The sequence below is a fragment of the Macaca thibetana genome, chromosome 3, assembly GCF_024542745.1.
Source record: "Macaca thibetana thibetana isolate TM-01 chromosome 3, ASM2454274v1, whole genome shotgun sequence".
In the NCBI taxonomy this organism is placed as follows: domain Eukaryota; kingdom Metazoa; phylum Chordata; class Mammalia; order Primates; family Cercopithecidae; genus Macaca; species Macaca thibetana.
The window spans coordinates 137,428,000-137,450,156 of record NC_065580.1 but is presented as its reverse complement, the minus strand read 5'-3'; the positions used below and the strand labels follow the sequence as shown (position 1 = coordinate 137,450,156).

Here is a 22,157-nt window from a genome sequence, read left to right as displayed (position 1 = left end):
TAGCTAAGACCACAGGTGAGGGCCACCATGCCTGGCTGCCCTTTTTTTTTTTTTTTTTTTTTTTGTAGAGACAGGGTCTCCCTTTGTTGCCCAGGTTGGTGGTCTTGAACTCCTGGACTCAACTGATCCTCCTTTCTCGGCCTCCCACAGTGCTGGGATTGCAGACATGAGTCACTGGGTCCAGCTTCCCAAATCATATTTAAAATGCTATTTGATAAATGCTAGCCTAGGCTGGGCACGGTGGCTCACACCTGTAATCCCAGCACTTTGGGAGGCCATGGTGGGTGGATCATTTGAGGTCAGGAGTTTGAGACCAGCCTGTCCAACATGGCGAAACCCCATCTCTACTAAAAATACAGAATTAGCTACTTGGAAAGCTGAGTCAGGAGAATCGCTTGAATCCCGGAGGTGGAGGTTGCATGAGTCAAGATGGCATCACTGCACTCCAGCCCAGGCAACAAGAACAAAACTCCATCTCAGAATAAATAAATAAATAAATAAATAAATAAATAAATAAATAAAATGCTGTTTGATAAATGCCAACTTAAGTAGGGGAGGGGAGGTGTAAGGTGCTATGGCTTTTATTCCTAGTCTGCAGCAAAGAAAAAAGAGGTGCTATGACAACCCTAATCTTGAAGCTGACCTCTAAAAATAGGGTAGGTGCTGTTACTCCCAGGGCAGTGTTCACAGACGCTACAGATGCTAACTAAATGTTTGCATGAATGTTGAACCCAGTGCAAGCTCCCGTTCTCTTTGCCCCCACCCAATTGCAGGCAGGTGTCACCCATGCTTACAGTATGCAGAGAAGGTCCGGTAGCAGCTGTTTCAGGACACAGCTTGGGACACAAAGCAGATTGGTAGTGGCTGCTCTCACCTGTAGAGAAACTAATTTCCATGTGCCCCAGAGAAATGCCTAGCTAACCCTGAACTTGAGACCGCCTCTGATTATGAGTCAGCCTTTCATGATCAACCAACGTAGGGCAAGCATATGTCATCTTACTGGCGAGGGGGCCAGAAATAGCTTCTGCCTGACTGAGGAATGCAAAAGCTAAACCAGCATGTGGAGTGAAAAGATGATTCTAGAAATAACAGGATCAAAGGTGGCACATCTGTTGTTCAGACCCAGTCGATCCAAAATAACCGAAGATGGTCTGAGCACCTGCTGTATGCCTTAGCACAGTGGACACTCCGGGTGACAGAAGTTGAGTAAGACACACCCTTGCCCTTGAAGTGAAGATGAGGAAAGCAGTAGAAAGGCAGAATGCACGTGCCAAGAGAGAGGCCAGCCCTTGAGACTTCTCCATTTCTGCCCGTAGGTCCCGCTGGTTGAGGCACACAGCCCCTGTGTCTTTCTCACCCTTGTCCAAATCCTCCCACCTGAGGTTTCTTGTCCGTAGCTTCCTTCTCCTCCACAGCCCAGCACTCCTCCCAGCTGCACAGGTCCCCTGCACACGTCTTCCCCCAGCTCACCCAGCCAGTCGCCTTCCTGGGGCGAAGTTCCAGGGACCTTGCCAACCTTGTTTCCTCCCTACATTTGTCCACGTGGTCCTACATTCCCCAGCTCATCTTCCACTGGGGCTCAGTCTGTGTAAGAGAGTGATCAAAGTGGGCACCTCCCAGCTATTCCTCATAGGCTACCCAAATGCTCTCTGTTGACACCTTTTTTTTTTTTCCCGAGACAGAGTCTCGCTCTGTCGCCCAGGCTGGAGTGCAATGGCGCCATCTCGGCTCACTACAAGCTCCACCTCCCGGGTCCACGCCATTCTCCTGCCTCAGCCTCCAGAGTAGCTGGGACTACAGGTGCCCGCCACCACGCCCGGCTAATTTTTTGTAGTTTTAGTAGAGATGGGGTTTCACCGTGTTAGCCAGGATGGTCTTGATCTCCTGACCTTGTGATCCACCTGCCTCGGCCTCCGAAAGTGCTGGGATTACAGGCGTGAGCCACTGCACCCGGTCGACATCCTTTTCTTTTGCTTTCTTTTTTAGACAGTTTTTTGCGTGGTCTTGATCTCCTGACCTTGTGATCCACCTGCCTCGACCTCCCAAAGTGCTGGGATTATAGGCATGAGCCACTGCGCCTGGCTTCTTCTTTTTTTTTTTTTTTTTTTTTTTTTTTTAATTAAGATGGAGTTTTGCTCTTGTTGCCCAGGCTGGAGTGCAGTGGTGCAATCTCGGCTCACTGCAACCTCTGCCTCCTGGTTCCAGTGATTCTCCTGCTTGGGCCTCCTGAGTAGCTGGGACTGCAGGTGCCTGCCACCACGCCTGGCTAGTTTTTTGTGTCTTTAGTAGAGATGGAGTTTCACCATGTTGGTCAGGCTGGCCTCAAACTCCCGACCTCAGGTGATCTACCCACCTCGGCCTCCCAAATTGCTGGGATTACAGGCGTGAGCCACCATACCTGGCCTGAGACCATTTTCTTAAAAAAAAAAAAAATACTTTTGCATCTTTCAACCCAATCAAAAAAAAAAAAAAAAAATCAGGCCTGGCGTGGTGGCTCACACTGCTTGTAATCCCAGTACTTTGGGAGGCCGAGGCTGTCGGATCATGAGGTCAGGAGTTCGAGACCTGCCTGGCAATATGGCGAAACCCCATCTCTACTAAAGACACAAAAAATTAGCTGGGTGTGGTGGTGCGTGCCTGTAATCCCAGCTACTAGGGAGGCTGAGGCAGGAGAATTGCTCGAATCCGGGAGGTGGAGGTTGCAGTGAGCCGAGTTTGCACCACTGCACTCCAGCCTGGTTTGGCAACAGAGTGAGACCGCGTCTCAAAAAACAAAATAACAAATGTTACCTTCTCAATGCAGCCCTCTCTGGCCACTGTAAAACTGCAGTATCCATCGCCATACACAAGCTATATCCCCCTTCCCCAATTTATTTCTCTCCAGAGCAGTCATCACCACTGTGATAGTTAATACTGAGTGTCAACTTGATTGGGTTGAAGGATGCAAAAGTATTGATCCTGGGTGTGTCTGTGAGGGTATTGCCAAAGGAGATTAACGTTTGAGTTAGTGGGCTGGGAAAGGTAGACCCACCCTCAATCTGGGTGGGTACCATCTAATCAGCTGCCAGTGCAGCTAGAATATAAAGCAGACAGAAAAAACGTGAATAGACTGGCCTGGCCTCCCAGCCTACTTCTTACTCCCGTGCCGGATGCTTCCTGCCCTTGAACGTTGGACTCCAAGTTCTTCGGTTTGGGGACTTGGACTGGCTCTCCTTGCTTCTCAGTTTGCAGATGGCTTATTTTGGGACCTTGTGATTGTGTGGATTAATAATAAACTCCCCTTTACATACATACATATATATATATAATCCCCTTTACATACATACATATACATATATACATATACATATATACACATATACATACACACACACACACACACACACACACACATATATATATCTCCTGTTAGTTGTGTCCCTCTAGAGAATCCTAACAAAACCACTAAATATCCTCTTTTATTTTTCTGGCCAGGCGTGGTGACCCATACCTGTAATCCCAGCACTTTGGGAGGCTGAGGCGGGGGTGGATCATTTGAGGTCAGGAGTTCGAGACCAGCCTGGCCAACATGATGAAACCCCATCTCTACTAAAAAATTCAAAAATTAGTTGGATGTGGTGGCATGTGCCTGTAATTCCAGCTACTAGGGAGACTGAGGCAGGATAATCACTTGAACCTGGGAGGTGGAGGCTGCAGTGAGCAGAGATTGCACCACTGCACTCCAGCCTGGGAGACAGAGTGACTCTGTCTCAAAAAAAAAAAAAAAAAAAAAAAAAGCCAGTTGATTAGCAACCTTAATTCCATCTGCTACTGTAATTCCCTGTTGGGGTATCACCCAACAAATTCCTGGGTTCCAAGGATTAGGATGTGGATATCTTTGGGGAATCATTATTCTGTTACCACATCATAGAAATCTGTCCACAACAGTGGAAAAACAAAGCATATGGTATATGTATACATATGTAAATATATATACACATATATACAAACATGTATATATACATATATACATATATACAAATATATATGTTTAAGAGATGGGGTCTTGCTCTCTTGCCCAGGCTGGAGTGCAGTAGCAGAATCATAGGTCACTGCAGCCTTGAACTCCTGGGCTCAAGTGAGCCTCCTGCCTCAGCCTCCGGAGTAGCTGGAATTATAGGTGTGCGCTAACATGCCTGGCTAACTTTTCTGTAACGATGGGGGGGGGGGTCTCACTATGTTACCCAGTCTAGTCTTGAATTCTTGGCCTCAAGCAATCCTCTTGCCTTAGCCTCACAAAGTGCTGAGATTGTAGGAATCAGCCATAAATGGGATTCCAGGCCAGCCATCTAGTGCTTTTGATTACTCAGAAACTGCACAGAATCCTGTTTCCAGCTGGCAGAAAAGAGAGTATGGAGAGCCTCAGGAGGGTTTTTGTTTGTTTGTCTGTTTGTTTGTTTTATTATTATATATACTTTTTGAGATGGAGTCTCGCTCTGCCACCCAGGCTGGAGTCCAGTGGCACGATCTTGGCTCACCGCAATCTCTGCCTCCCAGGTTCTGGGTTGAAGGGATTACTTTGCCTCAGCCTCCCAAGTAGCTGGGATTACAGGCACGTGCCTCCATGCCCAGCTAATTTTCTTTTTTCTTTTTTTTTTTTTTTGAGACGGAGTCTCACTCTGTCACCCAGGCTGGAATGCAGTGGCCGGATCCTAGCTCACTGCAAGCTCCACCTCCCAGGTTTATGCCATTCTCCTGCCTCAGCCTCCCGAGTAGCTGGGACTACAGGCACCCACCACCACGCCCAGCTAGTTTTTTTGGTATTTTTTTAGTAGAGACGGGGTTTCACTGTGTTAACCAGGATGGTCTCGATCTCCTGACCTCGTGATCGGTCCGTCTCGGCCTCCCAAAGTGCTGGGATTACAGGCTTGAGCCACCACGACCAGCCCCAGCTAATTTTCGTATTTTTATAGAGATGGGGTTTTGCCATGTTGGCCAGGCTAGTCTCAAACTCTTGACCTCACGTGATCTGCCCGCCTCAACCTCCCAAAGTGTTGGGATTACAGGCATGAGCCACCGAGGTTTTTAGAGGCAGCCCTCAGGAGGGTTTTTAGAGGCAGCTGGAGACTCAGTGGATCACTTCTGCACACATTCCATTGGCCTGAAGTCATCAAAGGGTCGCACCTAACTGCAGGGAATCCTGGGACATGTAGTCCAGCTTTGTACCTAGGAAACCAAGAAGTGGAGTTGGGGAACACAGCACTCTTTGCCACTGTGGGCAAGTCCCTCACAGTCCTGGCACGCTCAGTGAAGAAATGTGGGGTTAAGGAAATTTGGGGTGCAGCACATCAAGAAATTCACTTTTGCCCGGGGTTCTTTTGTTTGCTTTTTGTTTTGCTTCTTATTCTAGAGATGCCCTAGGTTATAGATTACAAAAGCCTAAAAGTATGCAGGGCAGAGGCCATTATTAGGGTGAAATAAGGACTCAAGGGCCAGAGACCAACACAGTTATTACCATCATAATCATCACCTTCCACATCATCATCAACTTTATCATTTTGGGGGTTGTTGTTTGGTTGGTATTTTTCCTGCCTCTGGGCTGCCAAAGCAACTGAAACATACCTGGGCTTTCAAACCTACTAGCTGGCTAGGCACAGTGGCTCATGCCTATAATCCCAGCACTTTGGGAGGCCAAGTTGGGCCAATGACTGCAGCCTCAACCTCCCAGTCTCAAGCAATCCTCCCGTCTCAGCCTCCTGAGTAGCTGTGCCATCATATGCCCGACTTTTTTGTATTTATGTAGAGATGGGGTCTCCCTGTGTTTCCCAAGCTGGTCTTGAACTCCTGGACCCAAGTGACCCTCCTGCCTCAGCCTCCCAAAAGTGCTAGGATTACAGCTGTGAGCCACCACGCCCATCTGGCACTCTTTTATTTGTATTTTTTCAAGAGGTAGAGTCTCACTCTGTTGCTCAGGCTGGAGTGCAGCGGCATGATTGTGGCTCACTGCAGCCTCCAGCTCCTGGACTCAAGTGATCCTCCTGCCTCAGTCTCTCCAGTAGCCCAACAGCTGGGACTACAGGTGTGTGATACCATGCCCAGCTAATTTTAAATTTTTTTTGTAGAGATGGGGTCTCACCGAGTTACTCAAGCTGGTCTCAAACTCCTAGTCTCAAGTGATCCTCTCACCTTGGCTTCCCAAAGCCCTGGGATTATAAACATGAGCCACCCCGCCTAGCCCAGTTTTGGAACTTCGATCATCTCCTCACTTCGGAACCATTAGTCCCTGGGAGAGTCACACTGAAGTGTATAAACTCACAAGATGCAGTGGCCTTGGAAAGTAATAGAATGATTTCTGCTGCCAATGCAACTGCGTGGTGGATGCATAAATGGTGGTCAAAGTGAGCTCATTCTCTGTTGGGCAATCACTGTACAGGTTCATCTTATTAGTCAAAAAATTGTAGTGGCTACTGTGTGCTCACTTGCATGGGTGCAACAGAAAGAGGGACAAGGCAGATTCCTTTTTTTTTTGAGACAGAGTCTCGCTTAGTCGCCCAGGCTGGAGTGCAGTGGCGCGATCTCGGCTCACTGCAAGCTCCGCCTCCCGGGTTCACGCCATTCTCCTGCCTCAGCCTCCCGAGTAGCTGGGACTACAGGCGCCCGCCGCCTCGCCCGGCTAATTTTTTGCATTTTTAGTAGAGACGGGGTTTCACAGTGTTAGCCAGGATGGTCTCAATCTCCTGACCTTGTGATCCGCCCGCCTCGGCCTCCCAAAGTGCTGGGATTACAGGCGTGAGCCACCGCGCCCGGCCGGGACAAGGCAGATTCCTAACACTATAAACTCCTTGCCTTCAAGGAGCTTATTTTCTGGATGGCAAGGTCAGAGGCTCTGTGGGGTCACACTAGGAACCAGTTTGAGCTCTGTACTCAGACCCAGAGTTGAATTCCTGCTTGCCACTTAACCTCCACAAACCTGTTTTTCCAATGGGGATAATAATTGCTATTTCACAAGAGCTGCTATGAAGTGAAAGTGAAAGAGTATGTGTCACGGGAGGCTATCGTTAATGCTTTCAATGTATCATGTTACTGATCTTTTCTAAGAGACAGGGTCTTGCTGTGTTGTCCAGGCTGCGATCATAGCTCACTGCAGCTTTGAACTCCTGGGCTCAAGCAATCCTCCCACTGCAGCCTCCGGAGAGGCTGGGACTACAAGTGTCCATCACCATGCCCAACTTTTTTTTTTTTTTTTTGTAGACAGCGAGTCTGAGTATGTTGCTCAGGCTGGTCTTGAACTCCTGGCCTCAAGTAATTCCCCTGCCTCGGCCTCCCAAGGTGTCAGGATTACTGGTGTGAGCTACCACTCCCAGTACCTGTTATTTAATGAATGAATTTTAAGTTCCAGGGTACATCTGCAGGATGTGCAGGTTTGTTACATAGGTAAATGTGTGCCATGGTGGCTTGCTGCACCTATCAACCCATCACTTAAGTATTAAGCCCAGCATGCATTAGCTATTATTCCTGATGTTCTCCCTCCCCCTGTACCCCCAACAGGCCTCAGTGTGTGTTGCTCCCTCTCTGTGTCCATGTGTTCTCATCGTTCAGCTCCCACTTATAAGTGAGAACATGCAGTGTTTGGTTTTCTGTTCTTGGGTTTGCTAAGGCTAATGACCTCCAGCTCTTTCCATGTCCCTGCAAAGGACATGATCTTGTTCCTTTTTCTGGCTGCACAGTATTCCGTGGTATATATGTACCACATTTTTTTTATCCAGTCTATCATCGATGGTCACTTGGGTTGATTCCATGTCTTTGCTATTCTGAATAGTGCGGCAATGAACATTACATAGGAATTGCACATTAATTGTAGAAAACACAGATAACACAGAAACAAAACTTTTTGTGCCTTTCCCAAGATGTCAGTCTCTGAAATGTGACTTTACTGGAGTAGCAATAATTGTGAAAACATGTCTGTATGCAAGACACTATCCAGGGCTTCAAGTTATCACAGCTAAGCAAATTAGAGAGTTGGTTTCCCTGATGCACCCGAGTGTTGGATGCAGGTGGTGGAAGACCCACTTGCATCCAACTCCCAGGAAAGTAGCCAGAAGGAAGGTGGACTGCACTGAGGAAGGAAGACTCCCTGGGAAGCGGCAGGCCACTGTTGAGATGGCACCACCATCTTAATCTGTGTATTGCATGGTTTAAATGACTGCAAGCCCCAGCCTGGGCAACATAGTGAGACCCCCATCTCTACACAAAACAGACAGGTGTGATGGCATACGCCTGTGATCCTAGCTACTTGGGAGGCTGAGGTGAGAGGATCACTTGAGCCCAGGAGGTCGAGGCTGCAGTGAGCCATGATGGCACCACTGCCCTCCAGTCTAGACGACGGAGTGAGACTCCATCTCTAAAACAAACAGAACACCAAAATAGGCTATACACCACCATTTAAAATATTTCCTCAACTCTTTATTTTGAAAAATTTCACACCCACAGATGTTGAAATTGTAATTATGACATGAATACTGCCTTCACATGCAGGATTTTTGATTTAAAACAAACAAACAAAAATTGGTAGCCTCTGCTCTATGTTAATATCCAGACACCTTCTCTGTGTTTACAAAAGAAGCTTGAGTGAGGGTACTTTCTGTTCTCAGAAGTCTGTGGAATGATTTTTTGGTAGTGTTTTCTCTTGTCTCACTGAAACTCAACATGGCAAGGTGGGCAGCATAGGATTCATTCTCATTTTACAGATGAGGAAACAAGCTCAGAGAGTTCAACAGATCTACCTGCTCTCAAGTCAACAGGTGACCCAGCTGGAACTGGAACTTAAGACATCTGACTTCAGTAACAACATTCTACCGCCACTTCCTGTCCTGCATACACAAGGGGAGTAATGCCAGAGCTGCTTCTAAGAACAGGTGTGCAAAGGAAGTATTTTAGTCTCATTCTTCCGACAATTGCCGAGGAAATACTCCTCAGGCCTTATGTGCACAGCATTGCCAGCAGTCTGTGGTTAGGAACATACAAAACCACAATGGAGACTGCGAGTGCGAAGATGCACAGAGAAGATACTGGGAGGTCTGTGGCTTGCCCCCGGCTTGAGTTTCACATTGATTGAGTGCTTACACTGTCCCAGGTACTGTGCCTGGACCACAAAGCTGACAGTGAGACGGTCCAGGAGTCTGCCCGGTGGTGCTCTCATTCCGATGGGTTCAACAGTGAGCCAGAAGCTGCCAATAAGAAGAGTGCTGGACTGCATCAGGCCTACCTTGGTGTTTTGTTTGGTCCAGATAGTGTTTGTTTATTCATTTATTTATTTAAATTGCTCACTTCTAGCTTCTGTAAAGCAGACAATTTCTGCTGGATAAGTAGCAGCCACCCCCCACCCCGCGGGCAGGACACAAGCCCTCCAGCTCACTTCTGTCCCCACTTTCTACTGCCCTACACCCAGGTAACTGACCCCATTCACAGAGTTACGGTACCCATCTGACGTCCATGGCATTTAGATGGGGGACGAAGCCAGGTTACATAGGACCTTGCAGGCCATGGTAAGAGTTTTGGATTAAAAAAGTGTTTTTGGCTGGGCACGATGGCTCACGCCTGTAATCCCAGCACTTGAGGAGGCCAAGGAGGATGGATTACTTGAAGTCAGGAGTTCGAGACCAGCCTGGCCAACATCATGAAACCCTGTCTCTACTAAAAGCACAAAAATTAGTCAGGTGTGGTGGCACATGCCTGTAATCCCAGCTACTCTGGAGGCTGAGGCAGGAGAATCACTTGAACCTGGGAGGCAGCAGTTGTAGTGAGCCAAGACTGTGCCACTGTACTCCAGCATGGGCAACACAGTGAGACTCTCAAAAAAAAAAAAAAAAAAAATTGTTTTTACTATTTTTGGTTTAGAAAAAAAATTCTTTTGGATTTTATCCCAAGTGTGATGGGAAGCCTTGGGGGGTTTTAACTAGGGAATAATGTGATCTGGTTCACATTTTCAAAAGATCACTCTGCTATATAGAAAAGTAATGAGGTAACAGAGGAAGCAGGAAGATCCATTAGGAAGCCATATTATAGTGGCCCACTAGGTGACAGTGGCCAGAACCAGGATGGTAACAGAAAAGATGGAGAGAAGCAACAGCCTCAGGATGTCACCTGGAGTGTAACCAAAAGGATGTTCTGGTGGACGGATGACGGCAGTGGTGGTGGGACAGAGGGGATAATGAGTGGCGAGTCATCAAGGATAACTCCAAGACTATGGCTTATTCCAACATTGAGAGGTGAGAGGTCAGGGGCGACCAGGGGAGGTCGTAGTTTTCATGAGAGAGACCAAGAGTTTGACTTGGGATGAATAAATTTTGCCTACACTCAAGTCTTCCCAGATACCTCATTTCCCTTATCTGCCACATCCAGCCTTCAAATTCACAAATTTAAACTTCTCAATACCGAATCTCTTATCGAATGTACCCCTTCAACTTCAATACCCATTGCCTCTGTCCTGCTCTGGTCCTCTCTTTCCTTGACGTATACAACAGTAGCTATGAATAAACTACACAAAGCACTTAATAAGGGCGTATCTCTCTCTCCCACCAGCCATCTTTGATGGCAGAAACCATGTCTTATTCATATTTAATCTCCAGCACGTATTTATTCGGGCACAGAGTAGGCACTCAAATATCTGATGAACTGAAAAGAGGTCTCCTTAAACAGGATATAATCTCCCGAAGAGAGGACTCCCAACCATACAAAATGTATGATCAAGTCCCAAAAAACTTTGCCTTCCCAAGGAATGTGTTTTAATTTGGTTTCGAAGCACACTGGTTCCCACTTTTACCACTTTAATGGCACTGGACAATAGTACTACTCTTTTCCACTTTTCTTCTACACCTAGGGACTTGATACTCTCTTAGCCTCACATCATCTTTGCAAGGAGGTCACAGAGAGGATTATTCTCCATCTTACAAATAGAACTGAGGCCCAGAAGGAAATCCCTTAGTATCTTTTTGATGGAGCACAATTCTGTGATAGGAAGCTATCCCAGTCTCCCATCCTTGCAAAATTGCTGCTTAGTACTCAAGTGTTCTCTAGGTTGTTCTGGAACATTTACAGACTTCTTTGGGTGTGAGGATGTGCTGCCACAAGGCCAAAAATCATGTTCTCTCTCTGTCTCCTCTCTCTACCACTCTCCTCAGCGCCGGGTGGGAATAGATTCTACCCACTGGGCCTGGGAGGAAGAAAAGCACCTTGGTCACTAGTCGGGGAGGAGTCACAGCCAGCAAGAAGAGATCTAAGTAGACAAGAGTAGTTTCAATGGGAAGAAGCGAGGCCACCAGTAAGAAAACCAGGAGACCGCTTCTGAAAGGCTTCCACCTGGGAGGAAAGGTGGCTGCAGTGCTGGGAGGAGGCCAGATCCCTCCTCCTCAATCCTCTGCGCTGGGCCCTCCCAGAGTCACTTCTTCAGGGCACCCAGGCTCTTCAGGGTCTCTTGGGCCTGGGTCAGCTTCTGCTGCAGCCTCTGGCGGGTACTGTCAGTGGAGGCCCGCTTCAGGTGGCCCTGCATCTCCTCCACAATGGCCCGGTGGCCAGGAGTGTTGTGAAAGAGCCGCACAGCCCGGTCCCCACAGGATGCCAGAAAGCGGCCAGTGATGTCAAAGGACAAGTCGGTGATACACTCACCATGGACCCGCTCAAAGCACTCCTCTTTCTCGCCCCGCCGGGTATTGTAGAGATGAATACTGCTGCCACTGGCCAAGGCCAAGACCTGGGCATCGGGGGAGAGGGCCAGGCGGCATGGTGCGGCACCCGCCGCCTCTTCAAAGCGGCCTGTCCTCAGCAAGTAGGGGTCCTGCTGCTTCTTGTATTCCACATCTGTGTCCCACAGTTTCCATGTACCATCCTTGGAGACAGAAGCCATCCTGCAGCACAGAAAATCACAGCTCATGCCCCAACACACCCTGGCAGGGTAAGTACTGGCCCAACTTGAGCAGCTCCAGCTAGGAAGCTAAGTCAGCTTCCTGCTGAGGGCCAGGCACCCCACCCGCTTCAGAGCCATGGCACAAACAGGCAGAAGGACCCTGGTTGTCGAGAGGGGCCAAGAGCCACTGGTCAGACAGACATGTGAGCAGACTCACTCACCTCCGCGAGTCGTTGGAGAAAGCAAATGAGCGCACAGCCGCGGAGTGGCCCTTGAGTTCGAAGGCTCGCACCACCTCCTGGAACTCCCCCTTCTTTCCAAAGCAGACTTCCCAAACCTTCACATCCGGGGTGAAGCCACACGAAGCTACAAATCTGCCATACAATCCAGGAGCCTTTAAAACTTCATTTTGGGAGCATGTTGTTCCTGTAAACCCCCTCAATCTCTTTCCTGAGAAAGTTGATAACCTCATATCTGGATAATACAAACCTTTAAAGAGTTATTTTGGCTGGGCATGGTGGCTCATGCCTGTAATCCCAGCATTTTGGGAGGCCGAGGTGGGTGGATCACCTGAGGTCAGGAGTTCGGAGACCAGCCTGGCCAACATGGCGAAACCTCATCTCTACTAAAAATACAAAATTAGCCAGGCGTGGTGGCACGTGCCTATAGTTCCACCTACTGGGAAGGCTGAGGTGGGAGAATCACTTGAACCTGGCAGGTGGAGGTTGCAGTGAGCTGAGATTGTACCACTGCACTCCAGCCTGGGCAACAGAGCAAGACTCCATCTCAGAAAAAAACAAAAAACAAAAAAGGCCATGTGCGGTGGCTCACACCTGTAATCCCAGCACTTTGGGAGGCCTAGGCAGGCAGATCGCTTGACGTCGGGAGTTTGAGACCAGCCTGACCAACATGGAGAAACCTCGCCTCTACTAAAAATAAAAAATTAGCTGGGTGTAGTGGTGCATGCCTGTTATCCCAGCTACTTGGGGCAGGCTGAGGCAGGAGAATCGCTTGAACCTGGGAGGCGGAGGTTGCGGTGAGCCAAGATCGTGCCATTGCACTCCAGCCTAAGCAACATGAGCGAAACTCCATCTCAAAAAACAAACGAACAACAACAACAAAAAAGTTATTTTGGCCTGGCGTGGTGGCTCAAGCCTGTAATCCCAGCACTTTGGGAGGCCGAGACGGGCGGATCACAAGGTCAGGAGATCGAGACCATCCTGGCTATCACGGTGAAACCCCGTCTCTACTAAAAAATACAAAAAACTAGCTGGGCGAGGTGGCGGGCGCCTGTAATCCCAGCTACTCGGGAGGCTGAGGCAGGAGAATGGCGTGAACCTGGAAGGCGGACCTTGCAGTGAGCTGAGATCCGGCCACTGCACTCCAGCCTGGGCGACAGAGTGACTCCATCTCAAAAAAAAAAAAAAAAAAAGGTTCTTTTATGTATGTGACCTCGGTTTATCCTCTAGCCTTGTTTTAAGACATGTAACATCCCCCACAAAGTGGCTTGGTGCAGTGGCTCATGCCTGTAATTCTAGCACTTTGGGAGGTCGAGGCAGGAGGATCACTTGAGGCCAGGAGTTCAGGACCAGCCTGGGCAACATAGTGAGACCCCACCTCAACAAAAAATACAAAAATTAGCCAGGTGTGGTAGTATGCGCCTGTAGTCCCAGCTACTCGGGAGGATAAGGTGGGAGGATGGCCTGAGTCTGGGAGGTCAAGGCTACAGTGAGCTGTGATCGCACCACTGCACTCCTGCCTGGGCGAGGGTGAAACCCTGTCTCAACAAACAAACAAACAAACAAAAACCAAAAATTAGCTGAGTACAGTGGCATGTACCTAAAGTTCCAGCTACTCAAGAGGCTGAGGTGGGAGGATCACTACAATCCAGGAGTTTGAGGCTGCAGTGAGCTATGATCGCACCACTGTGCTCCAGCCTGGCTGACAGAGTGAGACTAATTTTCTCAAAAACAAAAACACTAAAGATGAAGAAATAGTGACTAAGGACATGGGGTGACCTGCATGAAATCCCGCTACTCCAAGCGGGGAGAACTGAGACTTGAAGCTCGGGCTCCTGACCCCACCCCGTATGCTCTTCCCAAGCGATGAAGCTGGCTCTCTATTCTGGGCCTGCTCCCCAGCTCCAGCCTCTTGTGGTCCCAGATGCCAATGCCCCTCCTTGCCCACCTGCCACAGGGAGATACAGCAGCATGTGTGTTGTTCATCTGGTTGGTGTTGATGGTAGACAGCACTTGACCCTTCAGGCTCCAGATGAGGACAGTGGTGTCACTGGAGGCAGTCATGATAAACTTCCCTGAGCGGGAAGGGAGTGATGTGGGCCACGGGCAGTGACCTGACCAACTGTCATTCTCCAAAGACACTTACAAGGCCTCTGCTGCCCGAAGTATACATGTCTCCTCCCAGGCCAAGGGTCACTACAGACAAGGACTCTGCTAAAGACTGTGGCCCTTCCCCACCTTCCCTAGGGACCTGGTGTGGCCCAGGGACTCCAGGGGAGCACACAGCCAGGCTGTTTAGAGCCAGGGCCCCCTGTCCCTCTCAGGTTGAGCAGAACTTTCAGGCAGCATTAACTCATTGAGGAAACAGAGCTGGATCTTTCCTTCACGCTTTGGGCAGGCGCCACCCTCTGAATGCATCTTACCTGTGTTAGCAATGCCAACGTCGATGACAGGCGCCTTGTGCTTTTTAGGGAAGTCCTCTGGGGTGGCTGTGAAGGTATAGCCCCCATCCTCCCGCTTGGTCATCTTGAAGACACGGAGGGTGTCCCCGTTGGCCAGCCAGACGATGAAGGCTCTAGAGACAGGTAGCAGACAAGTCACTCTCTCACTAGACAAAGAGGCTCTGTGTTCCTGGTCCTGTGCTGGGTTCTGGGGGAAGTCAAGATCTCCCCTCATGCCCCACAGTCTAGCCTTACAACATAAGCCCCTGGTTCCAAATCTTATAAAACTCCTCAAAAGGTAAGATTCCCATTGCTTTGACTTCTTTAGTTTCTCTCTAGGGTTTAGAAACCAAGGCTCACCTGGAAGCCAGGCCAAGTTATTTCCAGGTAGGAAAAGACCTCCCCCCGTTTCCTTGCTGTATAGCAGCACAGACCTCCAGGGAGCCCCAGGCAGCGTGCAAACTATGTGGATGCTCTTTCTGGCACCCCAAGGGAGGCCCTGGGTCCGGGTCCCTCCTCGCCACCTCAAAGCAGATATGGGAAGGCCAATGCCTGGGACTGGGCCTCTTCAGGCAAACCTGAGGCTCCATCCTGTCCCACCTGCAGTCAGGGCTGAAGCGCACCAGGGTGGCATGGTCCAGCTCCACGTTGGCTCTCATGCTGCGGTGCTCTCGCTGCAGAAAGTCCTTGGTGCTCCAGATGCGGATGGTGCGATCATCTGCACAGGTGGCCAGGTATTTGCCATTGCTGCTAAAGTCCATGCAAGATATGTTCCCGCTGTGGCTCTAGGGAAAGGGTGGCAGGAAGTGTGAATAGGAGCTCCTTGGGGAGATGGGGAAGCCAAACCTGGAACCAGGGAGATGGGGCCCCGTTGCCTGGATTAACAGCAAGCTGAGGTTGGGCTGCGATGAGAGGGGACAGAATTAAGCATCCCTGCTGATTTTGATCAGAGGCAGGAGGGTCTATAACATGCACGGAATACTACAGAGGAAAAGCCTGTGGGTCTGAGTCTCAGAGTGCGCACTGCGCTGGGTACCCCGTGTACCTTCAGAGCTGCAGCCAGGAGGCGGTGGGTGAAGTTGTGTTGTTGAGGCTTCTCCTTCCGAATCCGCTGATACTGTTTCTGCTTCTTGGATCCTGAGGATTTGTCAGGTGGAAATCCATTTGCTTTTCGGCCTATAAGGAAGGGCCATGTTGTTCTCCAGTTACTCACTGATAAGCATTCGCTGCCCATCTATGATTAGCCAGGCACTGAGTGGAACAGCAGGAGATTAACCGGACATGGCCCTTGTCTTCAGGAGGAGAGTGAGTGTGATATGGGCAAAAATAGAGGCTTGGCTGGCTGGGTATGGTGGCTCATGCCTGTAATCCCAACGCTTTAGGAGGCTGAGGCAGGAGGATCACTTGAGCCCAGGAGTTCGAGGCTGCAGTGAGCTATGATCACAACACTACTACTGCACTCCATCCTGAGTGACAGAGTGAGACCCTGTCAAACAGAAAACAAAAGCAAAACAGATGCTTTGCAATCAGACCTGGGTTTGGATTCCGTCTCTAATACTGACTGACTTTGAGGAGACTGTTTACGGTAAGTCCATAGAGCACCTTCATGTAAAGTGGAAAAGGCATACTCTCTGGGTAGGGTAATGCTGCTGGGTGGGTACACAGCATGGCCAGTGGAGCGTGGATCCTTGGCCAGACATCCCTACGTAGGGAGTAATGTGCACAACTGTCTCTAGTGGCCCTGCTTTGGGCAAGTTAGTGAATTGCTCTGGACCTTGGTTTTTTTTTTTTTTTTTTTTTTCTTCTTTTCTTTCTTTCTTTTTTTTGGAGACAGAGTCTTGCTCTGTCACCCAGGCTGGAGTGCAGTGGCATGATCTCTGCTCACTGTAGCCTCTGCCTCCCGGGTTCAAGCAATTCTCCTGCCTCAGCCTCCCAAGTAGCTGGAATTATGGGCGTGCACCACCATACTCATCTAATTTTTTGGTTTTTTTTAGTAGAGATGGTGTTTCACCATGATGGCAAGGCTGGTCTCCAACTCCTCACCTCAAGTGATCTGCCTGCCTTGGCCTCCCAAGGTGCTGGGATTATAGGTGTGAGCCACTGTGTCTGGCCCAACCTTGGTTTTCTTAAAGAGAGGTTGAGAGGTGGGCACAGTGGCTCATGCCTGTGACCCCAGCACTTTGGGAGGCTGAGGTGGGAGGATTGCTTGAGCTCAGGAGTTGGAGACCAGCCTGGTTAACAGAGTGACACCCCGTCTCTACAGAAAACTTTAATTAGCTGGGAATGGTGGCATGCGCCTGTGGTCCCAGCTATTCGGAGGCTGAGGAGGGAAAATTGCTTGAGCCCAGGAGTTCGAATGCAGTGATCACGCCACTGTATTCCGGCCTGGGGAACGGAATGAGATTCTGTCTCAAAAAAGATATAAATAAACAAAAATAAGGGAGATTGAATTGGATGAGATATCTACAAAATGACAAGCAAAAGTACCAAACACAAGCATTAAAGGCTTTATGGAGGCTGGGCGTGGTGGCTCACGCCTGTAATCCCAGCACTTTGGGAGGCTGAGGCAGCTGGATCACCTTGATGCCCAGGAGTTCCAGACCAGCCTGGCCAACATGGTGAAACCCCGTCTCTACTAAACATACAAAAATTAGCCGGGCACAGTGGCAGGCGCCTGCAATCTCAGCTACTTAGGAGGCTGAGGCAGGAGAATTGCTTGAACCCAGGAGGTGGAGGTTGCAGTGAGCCCAGATTGCGTCACTGCACTCCAGCACCCAAAAGAACTCGGGGTGGAGAAGTCAACATCTGTTGAGCCCTGTGCTGGAGAGTGGAGCCAGTCACTTTTGCATAAGATACTTAATTGAGTCACAAAGCTAGCATGTGTTAAATGACTGCAGATGCTCCCCAATTCCAACAGGAAAAAAGCTCCTGAGCCCTGCATACAAACAGAGCCACAATCTGTCCTCTGCTTCCTTCTCTCCAGGCTTGTCTAACAAGCCCCCCTCCTCACACTTAAGTCATACCAAATGCTGTTTGGGGACTCCTTGCCTGCTCGGGTATTGCCATTGGCAGGAATGTCTTTTTTCCTTGGCTTTGCGGCAAACTCTTATTCTAGAACCATCCTTTGAGACCCCACACTACCTCATGTGCCCCTATTCTCAGTAACGATTTCTCTAACAACCACCTCCCCAGTAAAAGAGCAGGGCTGGGCGGGGAACAGTGGTTCATGCCTATAATCCCAGCACTTTGGGAGGCCAAAGCAGGCAGATCATGAGGTCAGGAGATCGAGACCATCCTGGCTAACACGGTGAAACCCCGTCTCTACTAAAAAATACAAAAAATTAGCCGGGCGTGGTGGTGGACGCTTGTAGTCCCAGCTACTCAGGAGGCTGAGGCAGGAGAATGGCATGAGCCTGGGAGGCGGAACTCGCAGTGAGCCAAGATCGTGCCACTGCACTCCAGCCTGGGAGGCAGAGCAAGACTCCGTCACACACACACACACACACACAAAAAAAAAAAAAAAAAAAAAAAAAAAGGAGCAGGGCTGGCTGGGCACAGCGGTTCACACCTGTAATCCCAGCACTTTTGGAGGCCAGGACGAGTGGATCACCTGAGGTCAGGAGTTCGAGACCAGTCTGACCAACGTGGCAAAATCCCGTGTCTACTAAATATACAAAAATTCCTCAGGCCTGGTGGTGTGTGCGCCTGTAGTCCCAGCTACTCGGGAGGCAGAGGCAGAAGAATTGCTGGAACCTGGGAGGCGGAGGTTGCAGTGAGCCAAGATCCTGCCACTGTACTCCAGCCTGGGCAAGAAGAGCGAAACTCTGTCTCAAACATAAAAAGAGCAGGGCTGCCCATTCCCTCTCTGGTGTTTCCCGTTTCCAGTACTAACCTCTTCTATGAAACTTTTCAGAGACAGGCTCTTGCTGTCACCTGGGCTGGAGTGCAGTGGCGCGATTGATCACAGCTCACTGCAGCCTTGAACTCCTGGACTCACGCCACCCTCCTGCCTCGGCCTCCCATGGAGCTGGGACTACAGGGGCGTGCACAACCACACCCAGCTAATTTTTCGTAGAGATGGAGTCTTGCTATGTTGCTCAGGCTGGTCTCAAATTCCTGGGCTCAAGCGATCTCCCTGCCTCGGCCTCCCAAAGTCCTGGGAATACAGGCGTGAGCCACCGCGCCTGGCCTCAATGAAACTTATTTCACTGTTTTTCACTTACATGTTTAGGTGTTCATCACGCAGATGTACTTCTCCTTTACTGGACTCCTTACAGAAAAAGACCCCAAAGCCTATCACAGGGTCATAGATGCCCAGCAAATGCTGCTACACATCACAGAATTGGTGCTTTTTCTGAGATCGCTGAAGAGTTTACGGTGCTCTCCTGGCCACCCCGGGGACGGCCTAGCCTGGGCCACGGTGAAAGTCGCAGCGCGGGGCCCAGGTTGGAGCCAGTCCTGCCCCAGGGGGTGCGCCTAGCCCGGCGAGGCGGGCCCTCGTCTCTGGAAGCGAAGCTCACGTCACCAGAGGAGAAACTGAGGCCCATGGAGTCGCCGAGCCCCAACAGCCACGGGCCCAAACCACAGCTCGGACCACGAGGAGGTCACGCGGGTCGCCCCCACCCGACCCGGCCCCACTTACAGGCGGGCCTGCCGCTCCTCTCCTCCGCGCGCAGCCACCCCCGCGCTACCGCCGCGGTCGCCATCAGGGCCAGCAGCCCAAGCAACACCGACAGGCCCATGAACTCCGGCATCTGCGAGAGCTCCATGTTGGCGGGGCCACTGCCACCTCAGCCAGTGAGTACGCGGGCGCCCGCACGGCTCTGCGGAGTCGCGCACGCACGCGGGGGCGGGGCCTGGCCGTTGGGGCGCCTCGAGCAGCGGGGCCTGGCCGTTAGAGCGCCTGGGGGCGGAGCCTGGTTGTTATAATACCTTCAGGGCGGGGCCTGGCCGTTAGAGCGTCTCAACGGGTGGGGCCCAGCTGTTGGGGCGCTAGAGGGGCGGGGCCTGACTGTTAGAGCGTCTCGAGGGGCGGGGCCTGATTGTTAGAGCTCCTTGAAGGCGGAGCCTGGCCGTTAGAGCGTCTCGAGGAGAGGAACCTGGTTATTAAAGCGCCTCGAGGGGCGGAGCCTGGGTTAGAGCGTCTCGAGGGGCCGAACCCAGAGGTAGAGCGTCTCGAGGGGCGGGACCTGGTTGTTAGAGCGCCTGGAGGGACAGAGCCTGGGTTAGAGCGTCTCGAGGGGCGGGGCCTGGAGTTAGGGAACGTCTCCAGGGGCGGGGCCTGGAGTTAGAGTATCTCCAAGCGCGGATCCTAGTTATTAGAGCGCCTCGAGAGGCGGAGCCTGGAGTTAGAGCGTCTCGAGGGGCGGGGCTGGGTTGTTAGCGCATCTCAAGGGGCAGAACCCGGAGGTAGAGCGTCTCGAGGGGCGGGGCCCGGAGGTAGAACATCTCGAGGGGCGAGGCCCGATTACTTGGTACGTTTCGAGGGGCGGGTCGCCTGGCGGTTGAGGTTGCAGAACCGCGGAGGGCGGAGGAAGGCGGGATTTGCAACCCCTGTTCACGCCTCCTCCTGAGGAACTCACTGATAATTGTTTATTAAAGGCGTTATTCCAGCCATCACCACACTGGATCCTCTCAAGGAAGCGGGCGGGGATTATTATTACCATTTAACGAACAGGAAACTCAGCATCAGCGAAAGATGAGACCGGCTTTTACTTTTACTGCTGGTGGAGAAGGGGGAAGAGTAGGCCAGGTGCGTGGTGTGGAACAGCCACTGCAAAGACCTGAGAAGCTGGGATGTGGGAAATGCGAGAGGGGTGGAAAGGTCTGGGGGACGTTGAGCGCTGACTCCACCCAACAAGCTGCTCATTACAGGGAGAGGTGGGGCAAAAGCTGTGTCTGATGATTCCCTGGACGGACCTTTGTGTGAAAAGACCAAATACAGAAAACCGGCAGTGACTTCAAGGATCCGAGAGGGAGGTGACGGGGACCTGGATTTGGAGATGGCCTGGCAAGTGGAAAGTTAAAAGGGAGAATTTTAAATAGAAAACATTTTATTTATTTATTTACTTTTGAGACGGAGTCTCATTCTGTTGCTCAGGCTGGAGTGCAGTGACGCGTCTCGGCTCACTGCAACCTCCGCCTCCCGAGTGCAAGAGATTCTTCTGCCTCAGCCTCCAGAGTAACTGGGACTACAAGAGTGCGCCACCACGCCCTGCTAATTTTTGTGTTTTTTATAGAGACGGGGGTTTTGCCATGTTGGCCAGGCTGATCTCGAACTCCTGACCTCAGGTGATCCACCTGCTTTGGCCTCCCAAAGTGCTGCGATTACAGGCATGAGCCACCATGCCGAGCCTGGAGATTATTGTTATTTCTTATTTTTTTGAGACATCTTGTCGCACTGCCGCCCAGGCTGGGTGCAGTGGCGCGATCTCTGCTCACTGCAACCTCTGCCTCCCGGGTTCAAGCGATTCTCTTGCCTCAGCCTCCTGAGTAGCTGGGATTATGGGCGCCCGCCACCATGCCTGGCTAATTTTTTGTATTTTTTAGTAGAGACGGGGTTTCACTATGTTGGCCAGGCTGGTCTCCAACTCCTGACCTTGTGATCCGCCCGCCTTGGCCTCTCAAAAGTGTTGGGATTACAGATGTGAGCCACCGCGCTTGGCCCAGACCAGGAGATTTTTTTCATAGAAACTTCTTTTAAGGCCGGGCGCGGTGGCTCACACCTGTAATCCCAGCACTTTGGGAGGCCGAGGCGGGCAGATCACCTGAGGTCAGGAGTTCGAGACCAGCCTGGCTAACATGGTGAAACCCCGTCTCTACTAAAAATACAAAAATTAGCCAGGCATAGTGGTGCGCACCTGTAATCCTAGCTACTTGGGAGGCTGAGTCAGGAGAATCACTTGAACCTGGGAGGCGGAGGTTGCAGTGAGCCAAGATTGCTCCACTGCACTCCAGCTGGGGTGACAGAGTGAGATTCCGTCTCAAAAAAAAAAAAAAAAAAAAAAAATTAGCCAGACATGGTGACACGTGCCCATAGTCCCAGCTAACTGGCAGGCTGAGGTGGCAGAATCACCTGAGTCTGGGAGGTCGAGGCTATAGTGGGCTGTGATTGTGCCACTGCACTGCAGCCTGAGCAACAGAGTGAGACCCTGTCCCCCCCCCCAAAAAAAAAATGAAGGCCGGGTGCGGTGGCTCAAGCCTGTAATCCCAGCACTTTGGGAGGCCGAGACAGGTGGATCACGAGGTCAGGAGATCGAGACCATCCTGGCTAACACGGTGAAACCCCGTCTCTACTAAAAAATACAAAAAACTAGCCGGGCGAGGTGGCGGGCGCCTGTAGTCCCAGCTACTCGGGAGGCTGAGGCAGGAGAATGGCGTAAACCCGGGAGGCGGAGCTTGCAATGAGCTGAGATCCAGCCACTGCACTCCAGCCTGGGCGACAGAGCGAGACTCTGTCTAAAAAAAAAAAAAAAAAAAAATGAAGATTCACAGGGTTTGAAAAAGTGAACAGGGAGGTCTCATGGACTCTTGCTCTCTGTTTCCTCCAATAGAAACATCTTGCATAACTGCAGTGCAATATCAAAACCAGGAACT

General features: G+C 50.7%; 2 protein-coding genes across 4 annotated transcripts in view; one reads left to right on the top strand and one right to left on the bottom strand.

Moving 5' to 3' along the window:
- BUD23 (BUD23 rRNA methyltransferase and ribosome maturation factor) overlaps nucleotides 1-22,157 on the top strand; it is a 206,783-nt gene that overhangs the window by 62,396 nt on the left and 122,230 nt on the right. The window lies entirely within an intron of this gene.
- Nucleotides 10,596-19,563, bottom strand: TBL2 (transducin beta like 2). 3 transcript variants are annotated; one of them, XM_050783731.1, is made up of 7 exons: nucleotides 19,204-19,563; nucleotides 15,607-15,737; nucleotides 15,162-15,346; nucleotides 14,544-14,695; nucleotides 14,069-14,195; nucleotides 12,103-12,255; nucleotides 10,596-11,882 (listed from the first exon to the last, which is right to left on the bottom strand). In XM_050783731.1, the coding sequence occupies exons 1-7, from the start codon at nucleotides 19,328-19,330 to the stop codon at nucleotides 11,417-11,419; spliced, it is 1,341 nt and encodes a 446-aa protein (XP_050639688.1). In that variant the 5' UTR covers nucleotides 19,331-19,563; the 3' UTR covers nucleotides 10,596-11,416. The 3 variants fall into 3 exon arrangements, with proteins under 3 accessions (XP_050639688.1, XP_050639689.1, XP_050639690.1); XM_050783732.1 differs by lacking the exon at nucleotides 19,204-19,563 and adding an exon at nucleotides 18,785-19,040; XM_050783733.1 differs by lacking the exons at nucleotides 15,607-15,737; nucleotides 19,204-19,563 and having other exon boundaries at nucleotides 15,185-15,270.